The 14712-nt window shown below is 25.6% G+C and overlaps 1 protein-coding gene across 1 annotated transcript in view; it reads left to right on the top strand.

Moving 5' to 3' along the window:
• Positions 1–3523: 3523 nt before the first annotated feature.
• LOC117174969 (E3 ubiquitin-protein transferase MAEA) overlaps positions 3524–14712 on the top strand; it is a 21840-nt gene continuing 10651 nt past the window's right edge. The window contains exons 1-2 of the mRNA XM_033364441.1: positions 3524–3776; positions 6737–7148. Coding sequence (XP_033220332.1) covers positions 3738–3776; positions 6737–7148 — 451 coding nt within the window. The 5' untranslated portion in view covers positions 3524–3737. The remainder of the gene's footprint in view (positions 3777–6736; positions 7149–14712) is intronic.

The raw sequence follows: 14712 nt of genomic DNA on the forward strand, positions 1-14712 counted from the left end.
TCCCTGAATTAAAGAAAAATGGTGTTTAACAGATGCTGAAATTAGGAAGTTGTAAATCTTGCGAAATTTACAGTACTCAACATCGGCTCATCTTCGGGTCCTGCTCCTGTCCGGCTCGTTTACAGCTCGTCTTGGGCTCGTCTCCACTTGTAATAGTACAATATACTATTTATTGATTACGAGGATACTACAAAAATAAAATTTAGTCCCACTAAATTATGTTCGTAATGAATAATGGCTATTATCATTTTATTCTTTCATTAAATAATTTTTAAAAAATAAACATTATTTTTTAAATACACTTATATAGAAAAAAATTAGTTCTTACGAAGATATTGGCCATACAGGGAAAAATGGACAGAATCCCATGCATTTGGTCCGTCGTTTTTATATCGCCCTCCTCCCCCCAGCACCCAATAAAATGAATTTAGATAATGGTTTAAGTTAAAATACCTCATAAAACGTTTTTAGTATTTTAAATTTTCCCGCCCAAATTTTAAAAACTTTTTTTTCATGATTAACAAAATAAATGATTTTTTGCAGAAGAAAAATAATTTTCAACTAAAAAAAAAGATTAATGTTTAACCACATGGATCAATTTTAAAATCAAAAAGATGAATTTTAAACCAACAAATTGAACATTTAAATTTGTATGTATCAAATTAATTTTTGACCAAGGAAGAATGGAATTTTTATGAAAATAGTTGAATTTAAAGCCAAGGAAATTAAATTAAAGCTAAAAAGACTAATATTACACTGAATTAGATGAATTTGAAACTTAATACATGAGTTTTTAACTAAAAATGAAATAGTTAAATTTTCAATAAAAAAATAATTTTCAATAAAAAACGAAGTTTCAACAAAATATCAAAATATTCAACCAAATAAATGAATTTCCAAAAAGCTGGATTGCCAAACAAATAATTTTCTATTAAAAATACCTATTTTCAACCTTAAAAAAATTAATTTTCAATCAATTAAAAAATGGAATAGTTAAATATTGAGATAAACAATTAGATTTCAAACAAAGAAAAAATAGGAATTTTTAACAAAATCAGTAAATTTTTAAACGTTTTAGAACGAGAAGAATATTGTTCTACCAAAAAGACGAATTTTCAAGAAATCACATAAATTTATACCCATATTCATGCAGTTGAATTTTCAACTAAAATTTTTTATAAAACCAGAATGGACGTGTTTACTTTTCAGTCAAAAAAATAATAATTTTGAACAAAATAGTTGGATTTTCAACAAAAATAAAATTAATTTTCAACTAAAAAGATAATTTTTCAAGCAATAAGAATAATGTATATATAAATAGTTAAATTTTCAATCGAAGAAATGTATTTTTGATAAAAATAGATGAATAGATTGAATTTTTAAATGAAAAATATAAATTTTGCAACAAAAATTAAAATTGTTTAAGTAATTTTCAGTTTAAAAAATAATTTTGAACCAAAAAAGTAGTTTAAACGAAAAAGTTGTATTTTCGACAAAAACTAAATGAATTTTCAACCAAAAAGATTAATTTTTAATCAAAATAGACGAATTTTCAACCAAATGGTTGATTCTTTAACTAAAAAACATAAATATCTAACCCAAAGTGAAATAGTTAAAATATTATTTTACTAATTTTCAACAACAACAAAAAAAAAAGAATTTTTACCAACAGCTAGGTGTTTTGGTAAATTGCCCTTAGGGGACCTTTTCACGGATGCCTGTTTTTAATTAATCGTGGAATTAATATTTTTCATAAGATTCATTTCTAGCTACTTTGTTCGTTTATGGCAAATTTAATTGGTGTAGAACATGAACATAGGAAACAATGGACTAGGCATGCCATTGTGGGGGGGGGGGGTTGGAAAAAAGGGGGTGTCCGCCACCTTTTGATGTCCCGCGACAAACATGGCAGCGCCCACATGTTTATATTTTCATGCACAGTTTGTCGGCAAAAATGCTTGTGCGCATAATCAAATGGCACATCGTAAGATGGTGGCTCTCCCCACTCATGGAATTCTCCCCCCTCCCGTGGATTCAACCCCGCTCACGCAGTTAGGATGGCATGCCTAGTCCCTTGTTTCCTATATCCATGGTTTAGAACCTAGATACGAACTCGATTTGTCAAATTAATTCAGGGGTCTCTACAATCCACAGGTGCAGCGTGACCCAGGATCGCTCAGCCTTTTTCAAGAGTTACCAAGTTTTTTTCGTCGGTAAACTGAGATGAAATTCATGACCCATTTGAAAAAAATCCCAGTTGAAAGGGCTCGGAGAACCCTTTTTTCTGGTATAACTGGACAGAGATTGGAAAACAAAATATTTTATTTAAAGTATTTAAACTAAATAATTGCCGATAATCGTTTACAAATAAATGTTTTCGACATTAATAATACTAAACAATCTAAAAAAAAACTAATAATAATAAGTGGTCCAAAATAGATTAAGGCGTTTAAAATTTAAGAGTTTTTAAAAATCGAGAATTGGTAAATAAAATTATTTCAGAATAAAAGTTCGAAAAAAAAAAAATTAAAAACTTTAAAAATTCAAAGGAATTGAAATTGCACTAGCTCTTTAAAATGAAAATAATTTTTTATTTGATACTACTTCAAAGTAGATTGAATGTTTTTAAGTAAAAGCTGCTTAAATTGTAGAATTTCATTTTTTTGAAAACACTTCTTCATTCGAAAACGCTTTAAAAATAAAAAGTATTTTTTTATTTTTAATAGAAAAGTTTTGAAAAACGTTATCGCAACTGAAGGGGGAAAATCCTTTGCCTTGGTATGAACAGATCGTATAAATGGTTCTTTATTTATTTTTTGTATATGTTAGATATAATAATATAATCAATTATTGAAGTCTATTTAACATTTAACAATTTAACAAACCCGAAATATCTCCTTGTATCAAAATGATTCATGGTAAAAGCATTAAATCTATTATTTTCTAAACGTTTAATGTTGAAAAATTGGTTATTATTAATTTAAAAACTGATTATGTTTTTAATATTAGGTAATAGAAACTCAAGGACGCGTAACTTTCTTGCTACTTTTTAAGTTTAAAAAATGAAATTTGAATTATTTATAAACAAAACAATTTTGAGGGAATTTAAATTGTAAATATAAAAATTACAATTGTATTGAATATTTTATTTAACAATATTAAAGTAACGAAAACTGAACATTCATTATTTTATTTCATAATTCTCAATTTTAACGTGAAGTTCTGGGACAAAACTGAGTAGATCCGCCCTATTAACCTGGGAAATGCTACAAGATACAGGATTTACTTTTGGAGACCCCTGAATTAATTCAACGATTAATTAAAAACAGGCCTCCGTGAAAAGGTACCCTTACTTGTTTGTCCCTCAGCGTGCAGACATTTTGTCAGCTGACGTCACAACTTGAAATACATAATTGAAACGTTTCGAAACTTTCATTTGGTTTCATGAAACTTTCGAACTGGCTAAAGTTTCATGAAACTTTACAGTCCTAAGAGTGCTGCACCTGCGTAGCAATTTAGCAATACTGCGTAGTTTCACAACTTGCACTGAGCAGAAATTTCGATTCGCTCCTGTCATTTGTGTTTACTAAAAATCAGCTGGCTTAATGGCTTTCGTTGGAATATTTCCTAATCGAATACTTTAAACGTGGCGTGTCATTTATCAGTGCATTGATTTTTCTAACAAGTCAGTTGTGATAGTGATTCGAAATCTTGAGAATTGTAGTAAAACGGCAAAAATGTCGGATATAAAGAGCCTGGAACATCCAACGCTAAAGGTAAGAGAAAATGGTTTTTTCATCACGACTATTGACTCCATATTTTTAATTTTTAGTTGGGATCTTTAAGTTTTTTGTCTTTTATTAATTCCCCTGGAAATGCTCGAGATTTCTTCTTAGATAAACGGAGTTTGATTAATCAATAAAATGGAAGTCTGACACTTTCTTTGTTTTATACATATACTGCGTTAAATATTTTTATTCCGTGCAGATTGTAGTCTGGTAAAAGGAGTTCCGATACTATTTCCGTCAGGGCGTAAAGTGTTTCTAATTTCGTACTTTGCACAATTTTCGACAAACAAGATTAATTTTCTATCAAAAAATAAGAATTTTCGATCAAATTCGTGATTTATCAAGCAAAAAGTCGAATTTTTGAATGAAAAAAAAAAAGATTTTGAAGAAAAATCGAAAAATTAATTTTTTAATTAAAAAAATTAAGTATCAACCAAAAAGATGAATTCATAAAGATCAATTTAATAGTTCATATTTCACACAAAGAAGCTTTTTATTCTTAATCGGAAACAGTCGAATTCATTGAAAAAAAGATTTGAAGGTTGAATTTTGAAACCAAAAGAAAGATTTTTCAGTCATGAAAGAAAAAAAATACATCAACCAAAGTTATAAATCAATAATGAAAAACTGCATTTTTTGCATAGTAAGTCCACTTGTAATCAAAAAAGATTATTTTTTAACCAAAAGGAAAAAAGAAAGGAATCTTCAACTAAAAAAATGAATTTGTAGCCAAATAGCCATTTTCAAGGAAAAAAAATTGTATTTATACTAAAAGAATGACATTTATGCCAGAAGAGATTAATTTTGAAACCAAAAACATGAATTTTCGATCCGGAGATCTAAATTTTCGAAAAAAATTTGAATTTTTCATTAACAAAAATATTTTAGTTAAAAAACAAAAAAAAAGTCAATAAAATGGTCTAATTTTCAAGTTAAATAAATGAATTTTCCAAAAAAAAAAAATGTTAATAAAGAAAAATCAATCAAAGAGATGAATTTTGAAACCCAAGACAATTTTTCAATCCGAAAATATAAATTTTTACAAAACAGTAAATTATCAATCAAGGAGATAAATCTTCCACAAAAAAATAAATTTTCAAAAAGTAATTCAATTTTCAACCAAAACAAATGATTTTTCAACGACATAGTTGAATTTTCAGTCAAAAAAATTAATTCAAAACATAAAAAAAGAAAACTTTAAATCAAACAGATGAATTTTTAATCAAGATGTTGCACTTTTAACCAGAAAGATTAAATTTCTATTAAAAAAAGATGAATTTTCAAACTAAAAAGGGCAATTTTCAACAAAATTTTTTAAAGAAAAAAAAAAATTCAACTAAAGGTACGACTTTTAAACGAATATGTTGAATTTCCTACAAAATAATTCAATATTCCATCAAAAGCAAATTATTCTTAACCAAATAGTTGCATTTTGAGTTTAAAAAATGAATGTTGAGCCAAACAGTTGCATTTTAACGAAAAAAAAATTAATTTATGCCAAAAGAGATGAATTTTGAAACCAAAAAGACGCATTTTAAATAATAAAGTAAAATTTCTTCCAGTGGATATGAATTTTCAAACAAAAAGACGAGTTTCCAACAGAAAAATAATAATTTTTAATAAAACAGTTCAGTTTTTATCACAACTAATGGGTTTCTCCCTAAAATGGGTGAATTTTCAACAATATAATTGCATTTTCCACCAAAAAAGATGATTTTAAAAAAAAGGTACATGAATTTTCACCCAAATAATTCAATTTTCATCTAAAAAATATTAATTTTTGAACAAAAAGATGAAACTTTGAAAGAAATGAGATTTTAACTAAATAGTTGAATTTTCAATCAAAAAAATTAATTTTCTTCTTAAAGAGATGAATTAAAAAAAAATGTTAAGCCAAAAACCGAATTTTCTACAAAATGGGTTCAATAATTAACTATAGAGGTAAACCTTCAACAAGAAATAAATTAATTTTTAACCAAGTATTTTAGCGTTTAACAAAAAGAAAAAAATATTTTAACCAAATAGCTGAATTTTTCAATTTAAAAAATAAATTTAAACCAGAAAAATCAATTTTTCAAGAAAATAAATGAATCTTTAACCAAACAAATAAATTTTTATTTAAGCAATTGCATTTTTAACACAACAAAACCAAAAAATCAAACTGCCAATAGACATGAAGTTTTAAACCAAAACGCGAAACGAATTTTCACCCAAATAATTCAATTTTCATCTAAAAAATATTAATTTTTGAACAAAAAGATGAAACTTTGAAAGAAATGAGATTTTAACTAAATAGTTGAATTTTCAATCAAAAAAATTAATTTTCTTCTTAAAGAGATGAATTAAAAAAAAATGTTAAGCCAAAAACCGAATTTTCTACAAAATGGGTTCAATAATTAACTATAGAGGTAAACCTTCAACAAGAAATAAATTAATTTTTAACCAAGTATTTTAACGTTTAACAAAAAGGAAAACATATTTTAACCAAATAGCTGAATTTTTCAATTTAAAAAATAAATTTAAACCAGAAAAATCAATTTTTCAAGAAAATAAATGAATCTTTAACCAAAAAAATAAATTTTTATTTAAGCAGTTGCATTTTTAACACAAAAAAAAAACAAAAAATCAAACGAATTTTCTACAAAATAGTTGAATTTTCAACCCAAAAAAAAAAATTCAACATAAACGTTCATTTCGAACCAGACAGTAGAATTTTCGACCAAAATTATTGAATTTTCAACCAAAAAATATAATTTTTGAACAAAATAGTTGCATTTTTAACCAGGTGATTAAATTTTCTACAAAAAAGATAAAGTTTCGAAAAATAAATGAGTTTTCAACCAAATAACTGGCGTGGGTGTTAAACACCCATAGTGCAGTTTAAGTGTTAAATATTAATGATCTTGATTTTTTCAACGCAATATTTAAAAAGTGATTATTTATTCAAGGTTCCATATGAACTACTGAATAAAAAATTTCGATCGGCACAAAAAACTCTCGATCGGGAAGTGTCTCATGTGCAGTCGGCAGCAAACGAGCTAGAAAAGGGTCTAACCGAGAATGCAGCCGGGGTGCCAACCGGGGAAATTACTCGTCTCCTGGGGGGCGTTGTGGCGAGACTTCAGGTTCTAAAACGTAAAGCTGAAGAGTCGATAGCCGAAGAATTGCAGGCCGGAATGGTTTGCAAAAGGCGATTGGATCACTTGAAAGAACACGCTAATACATCTCCGAGTGCTGTTAACCAATGGCGAAGGCAGAGGTTGGATCGAATGCTGGTCGAGTATTTCCTTCGAAAAGGATATTACAAGACAGCTATGCAATTGGCTGATGCGAGTGATCTCAGAGATCTCACCAATATAGGTACTCAACCAATAAATATACACTTTTCTTTCAATTTTCCAGCCTAAAAGATCATTTTTTTTAATATCATAGTTAAATTTTCAACAAAAATAGATGATCTTTCACCAAAATTATCAAATTTTCAACAAAATAGTTCAATTTTCGATTGATATAGAGTCCGCAGCTCTATGCTACATATTATGTAGCGTGTAGCTGTGTTCCACTTTTGGTTGAAAATTGATCGTTTTAGTTCAAAAGTCAACAATATTTGTGTAAAATAATGGTCTTTTATAATTGAAAATTCAACTGTTTCATTGAAAATTCACGTATATTGTTGACGAATCATCTTTTTTGTTGCAAATTCAAGCATGCCAGTTGAAGATTCGTCATTTTAGTTGAAAATTCATCACTTTTATTGACATTTTTTTTCTTTTAGTGGAAAATTTAGTTTTTAATTGAAAAATGAAATATTCAATTTTTAATTGAAACTGATATTTTGTGGGTAAAAATTGGACTATTTGGTTAAAAATTCATGTATTGTATTGAAAAGTTTTTTTTTGTTGTTGTAGAAATTAATCTTCTTGGATAAAAATTCAACTTTTTGGTTGACAATTTAACTGTTCCATTTTTGATAAAAAATTGATATTTTCTTGTTTAAAATTCAATAATTCGGGTCAAAATATGTCTTATTAAATTAAAAATTTAACTATTTAATTGAAAATTGACTCATTTTGTTAAAAGTCATTTTTTTGACCATTTTTTTTTTTAAATCAGAGGATTTTTTCTAGTGGATAATTTTTTAAATTGCAATATAAAATTGAATAAAAATGATTCTTTATTCGTAAAAGTAGCTTTACATTTCCTTATTTAATTAGTTTGTTGAAAATTCTTTTTTTTTTTGAAATTAATTTGTTTTTACTGAAAATGTAACTATTCTATTTTTGTTTGAAAAATTATCTTTTTTATTTGAAAAATAATTTTTTTCTGTAGAAATTTCTTTTCTTGATTTAAAATTCAACTATTCCAGTTAAAGATTCTTCATTTTAGTTGAAAATTGATCACAATTTTTGAAAGTGAAACTATTTTTAAAAATTATAACTTTTTCATTTTTGGTTGAAAATCTGTCTTTTTTAGTTCAAAATTCAACTGTGTTGTGGACAATTGTTGTATTTTGTTAAAACCTCGTTTTTTTGTTATAGAAAATTAATCCTTTTGTTTGAAAATTCATCTTTTTGGTTGAAAATTCAAGTATTCCAATAAAATATTCATATTTTTATTTGTAAATTTATCTTTTTTGTTAGAAATTAATTTTTTTAACTGAAAATTTAACTATTGCAATTTTTATTAAAAATTGATATTTTCTTGTTTAAAATTCAATAATTCGGGTCAAAATATGTCTTTTTAAATTAAAAATTTAACTATTTAATTGAAAGTCGACACATTCAGTTAAAAATCAATTTTTTGACAATCTTTTTTTAAATCAGAGGATTTTTTCTAGTGGATAATTTTTTAAATTGCAATATAAAATTGAATAAAAATGATTCTTTATTCGTAAAAGTAGCTTTACATTTCCTTATTTTATTAGTTTGTTGAAAATTCTTTTTTTTTTTTTTTGAAATTAATTTGTTTTTACTGAAAATGTAACTATTCTATTTTTGTTTGAAAAATTATCTTTTTTATTTGAAAAATAATTTTTTTCCGGAGAAATTTCTTTTCTTGGTTTAAAATTCAACTATTCCATTTAAAGATTCTTCATTTTAGTTGAAAATTGATCACAATTTTTGAAAGTGAATCTATTTTAATAAATTATAACTTTTTCATTTTTGGTTGAAAATCTGTTTTTTTTTTAGTTCAAAATTCAACTGTGTTGTGGACAATTGTTGTATTTTGTTAAAAGCTCGTTTTTTTGTTATAGAAAATTAATCCTTTTGTTTGAAAATTCAAGTATTCCAATCAAATATTCACAATTTTATTTGTAAATTTATCTTTTTTGTTGAAAATTCAAGTATTTTTGTTTAAAATTAATTTTTTTAGGTAAAAATTGAACTATTTGGTTAAGAGTTATTTAATTTGATTGAAGCATTGTTTTTTTTTGTGAAAATTAATCTTCTTGGGTCAAAAATTCAAGATTTTGTTAAAAAATGGTACTATTCGAATTAACGATTATACATTTTAGTTGAAAATTCATCAGTTTGATTGAAAATTAATCTTTTAAGCTGAAAATTTTACTATTAGATTTTTTGTTGAAAACTGAACTTTTTTTGTTCAAAATTCAACAATTTGAGTGAAAATTGGTATTTTTTAATTAATAATTTAACTATTGCATTGAAAATCGACACATTTGGTTAAAAATCAATTTTTTGAGATTTTTTCAATCAGGAAATTTTTTCTAGTACATAATTTTTTGTTTTAATTGAAATATAAAATTGAATAAAAATGATTCCTAATTTCTAAAAGTAATTTTACGTTGCTGTACTTAATTATTTCGTTGAAAAATTCGCTTTTTCTGTTTGAAATTAATTTATTTTTACTAAAAATGTAACTGTGTCAGTTGAAAATTCAGCATTTCAGTTGAAAATTAATATTTTTCTGTTAAAAATTCAATTTTTTTATCTAAAGATTCATGATTGTAGTTTAAAATTCATGAGTTAATCTGAAAAATAATTTTTTAACTGAAAAGTTAACTATTCCGTTTTTTGTTGGAAATTGATAATTTTAGTTTAAAAAATTCAGTTATATTTGGTTAAAAAATGGTTTTTCTGAATTGAAAATTCAACTTTTTCATGGAAAATTCATGTATTTTGTTGACAAAACTTTTTTTTTTAGTGGAGAATTAATCTTCTTGTTTGAAAATTCATCTTTTTTACGTGAAAATTCAAGTATTGCAGATCAAGATTCATAATTTTATTTAAAAAATTCATCACTTGGGTTGAAACTTTTTTTTCTTTGTTGAAAAAAGTATTTTTTAACTGAAAATTGAACCATTCCACTTTTGGTTAAAACACATCTTTTTTAGGTAAAAATTGAACTATTTTGTTAAGAATTATTTATTTAATTGAAACATTGTTTTTTGAGGTAGAAATTAATCTTCTTGGATAAAAATTCAACTTTTTGGTTAAAAATTGGACTATTCCAGTCAAATATTAAACATTTAAGTTGAAAATTAATTTTTTTTAACTGAAAATTTAAGTTCCGTTTTTGGTTAAAGATTGATCATTTTTAGTTTAAAATTAAACTATTTGGTTGAAAATTGTCTTTTTAAGTTAAAAATTCATTTATACCGTTAAAAAATTAAAGATTCATCATTTTAGTTGGAAATTCAATAATTTGGTTGACATTTTTTTGTGAGGAAAATTATATATTTTTGGTTAACTGAAAATTTAACTATTTAATTTTGAGTTGAAAAGTCATGTTCAACTATTTGATAAGGAATTCATTTATTTTATTGAAAAATCGTTTTTTTGTAGAAAGTAATCTTTTTGGAAAAAATTAATTGATGTTTTTAAGTGGAAAATTCAACTAATTAAGAATTATTTTAGTGGCTCCTTACTATGAAATATTATACCTGGTAAAAACTGGAATTTTTATTCCAGGATTTGAGTTAATACGTTATTTTATGAGATTTCCAAGGATTTCAATGATTTAGGAGATTTTAAAGGTCTCAAGGTATTTTAATACATTTCCCAGGATTTTAGGAAATATCTTAGAATTTCACAGGATTTTATAATATTTTAGTAGATTTAAAAAAATCTATTTATGATAATTTTAGGGTGCATTAAAAAATTACAAGGGATTTCAAAAGATTTTAATTTCTAGAATTTTTTATATGTATTTCCAATTTTGAAGGGATTTCAAAGACTGAAATATATTAGAGTATTTTAGAAGATTTCAAGGCAATTTCAAGAGATTTAAACAATTTCAAGGGTTTTAATCATTTTTAAGTATACTTACATTTATTTTCAATTCTTCTACATTCAATCAATGCTCTCAAATTCAATAGATTTTGAAAAAGCGTTTGTTTCATTCATCTTGGAAGTATTTAAAAAATTCTTTTGATTTCTTTTTAATTTTTCTAAACTTATTTTAAACTCACTCAATTCAATTAATTTCTCTAATATTTCTTAATTTTGTTCAATTTACTTTATTGCTTTTTAAATTCAGTTTGATTTTGTTTATGAATTTCATTGAATGATTGTTTCCCTTATTTCCTCTAAATTCACTCAAATTGAAGTCAATGGAATTTGTTTTTTATTGTTTAAATTATTACTATTTACTTGGATTCTTTTTTGTTCATAAACTATTAGTATTTCAAAGATTAGAAAAGAACTGAAATTATTGTAATTTATTTAAACCTTGAATATTTAAGCATTTCATCAGATTCTTTTGCATTCCTTTGAATTTTTGTAAGCTCATTTCAAATTTAATGAATTCAATGAGGTTTTTCATATTTTAAAATTTTTCAATTCATTCGATTTTGTTTAAATTCACAAAACATTTTTATAAATTTCGTCAAATTTTTCTCATTTACCTTAAATTCATCTAGATTCATTCCAATTTTACGGAAATCAATGGAATTTTCTTTATTTTACAGATTTGTTCAAATTCATTTGAATTATTTTGAATTGAGCTCGATTTGTTTTGAAGTCTTATGAATTTATCCTGAATTTTTTACCTTATGAGTGTAACAAAAAGTACACTTTGGTCCTTATATTTTATTCCATAGGGTCTGTGGAGGCCAGTTTTCAACAACAAATTTAATTTTCAATTAAGATACAGTACGCAGCTACATGCTATGTAATATGTAGTCTGTAGCTGCGTTTGAAACTATTTTTTAAATTTTCAACCCTAATGGACGGATTTTCAACCATTAAGAACGAATTTTCAACAAAAATGTTTAATTTCCAATCAGACATATGACTTTTTACCAAAATTTTTGTATTTTCAACAAAATAATTAAATTTTTAATTGAGATACAGTACGCACATGCTATATATTATGCAGCACGTAACTTGAAATGTTCAACCCTAGAAGACGAATTTTCGACAAAACAATTGAATTTTCAATAAAACAGATGAATTTTTACCAAAATTATCGGATTTTCAACAAAATAATTAAATTTCTTATTGAAATACAGTATGCATATACCATATATTATGCAGCACGTAACTTAAAATGTTCAACGAATTTTCAACAAAGCAGTTGAATTGTCAATCAAACAGTTGAATTTCCAACCAGAAATGAGATTTTGTACCAAATTTTTTGGATTTTCAACAAAATAATTAAATTTTCAATTGAGATACAGTACGCAGCTACATGCTATATATTATGCAGCACGTGACTTGAAATGTTCAACCCTAGAAGACAAATTTTCAACAAAGCAGTTGAATTTTCAATTAAACAGATGAATTTTTACCAAAATTATCGGATTTACAGCAAAATAATAAAATTTACAATCGAAATTCAGTACGCAGCTATATTCAATATATTATGCAGCACGAAACTTAAAATGTTTAACCCTAGAAGACGAATTTTTAACAAAGCTGTTGAATTTTCAATCAAACAGTTGAATTTGCAATCAGATATGTGACTTTCTACCAAAATTTTTTGATTTTCAACAAAATAATTAAGTTTTTAGTTGAGATACAGTACGCAGCTACATGCTATATATTATGCAGCACGTAGCTTAATATTTTCAACCCTAGAAGACATGTTTCCAACAAAACAGTTGAATTTTCAATCAAACAGATGAATTTTTACCAAAATTATCGGATTTTGAACAAAATAATTAAATTTTTAATTGAGATACAGTGCGCAGCTACATGCTATATATTATGCAGCACGTAGCTTGACATTTTCAACCCTAGAAAACGTATTTCCAACAAAACAGTTGAACTTTCAATCAAACAGATGAATTTTGACCAGAATTATCGGATTTTCAACAGAATAATTAAATTTTCAATTGAGATACGGTACGCAGCTACATGTTATGTATTATTCAGCACGTAACTTAAAATGTTTAGGCCTAGAAGACGAATTTTTAACAAAACAGTTGAATTTTCAATGAAACAGTTGAATTTGCAATCAGATATATGACTTTCTACCAAAATGTTTGGATTTTCAATAAAATAATTAAGTTTTTAATTGAGATACAGTGCGCAGTTAGATGCTATATATTATGCAGCACGTAGCTTAATATTTTCAACCCTAGAAGACGTGTTTCCAACAAAACAGTTGAATTTTCAATCAAACAGTTGAATTTTAAATTAAACAGACGAATTTTTACCAAAATTATCGGATTTACAGCATATTAAATTTTGAATTGAGATACAGTACGCAGCTTCATGCTATATATTATATAGCACGTAACTTAAAATGTTTAAGCCTAGAAGACAAATTTTCAACAAAGCAGTTGAATTTTCAATTAAACAGATGAATTTTTACCAAAATTATCGGATTTACAGCAAAATAATAAAAATTTTCAATTGAAATTCAGTACGCAGCTATATTCAATATATTATGCAGCACGTAACTTCAAAAGTTTAACCCTAGAAGACGAATTTTCAACAAAGCAGTTGAATTTTCAATCAAACAGTTGAATTTGAAATCAGATATGTGACTTTCTACCAAAATTTTTGAATTTTCAACAAAATAATTATGTTTTTAATTGAGATACAGTGCGCAGTTAGATGCTATATATTATGCAGCACGTAGCTTAATATTTTCAACCCTAGAAGACGTGTTTCCAACAAAACAGTTGAATTTTCAATCAAACAGTTGAATTTTAAATTAAACAGACGAATTTTTACCAAAGTTATCGGATTTACAGCAAATTAAATTTTCAATTGAGATACAGTACGCAGCTTCATGCTATATATTATATAGCACGTAACTTAAAATGTTTAAGCCTAGAAGACAAATTTTCAACAAAGCAGTTGAATTTTCAATTAAACAGATGAATTTTTACCAAAATTGTCGGATTTTCAGCAAAATAATAAAAATTTTCAATTGAAATTCAGTACGCAGCTATATTCAATATATTATGCAGCATGTAACTTCAAAAGTTTAACCCTAGAAGACGAATTTTCAACAAAGCAGTTGAATTTTCAATCAAACAGTTGAATTTGAAATCAGATATGTGACTTTCTACCAAAATTTTTGGATTTTCAACAAAATAATTATGTTTTTAATTGAGATACAGTGCGCAGTTACATGCTATATATTATGCAGCACGTAGCTTAATATTTTCAACCCTAGAAGACGTGTTTCCAACAAAACAGTTGAATTTTCAATTAAACAGACGAATTTTTACCAAAATTATTGGATTTACAGCAAAGTAAATTTTCAATTGAGATACAGTACGCAGCTTCATGCTATATATTATATAGCACGTAACTTAAAATGTTTAAGCCTAGAAGACAAATTTTCAACAAAGCAGTTGAATTTTCAATTAAACAGATGAATTTTACCAAAATTGTCGGATTTTCAGCAAAATAATAAAAATTTTCAATTGAAATTCAGTACGCAGCTATATTCAATATATTATGCAGCACGTAACTTCAAAAGTTTAACCCTAGAAGACGAATTT

The sequence above is a fragment of the Belonocnema kinseyi genome, chromosome 6, assembly GCF_010883055.1.
Source record: "Belonocnema kinseyi isolate 2016_QV_RU_SX_M_011 chromosome 6, B_treatae_v1, whole genome shotgun sequence".
NCBI lineage: Eukaryota > Metazoa > Arthropoda > Insecta > Hymenoptera > Cynipidae > Belonocnema > Belonocnema kinseyi.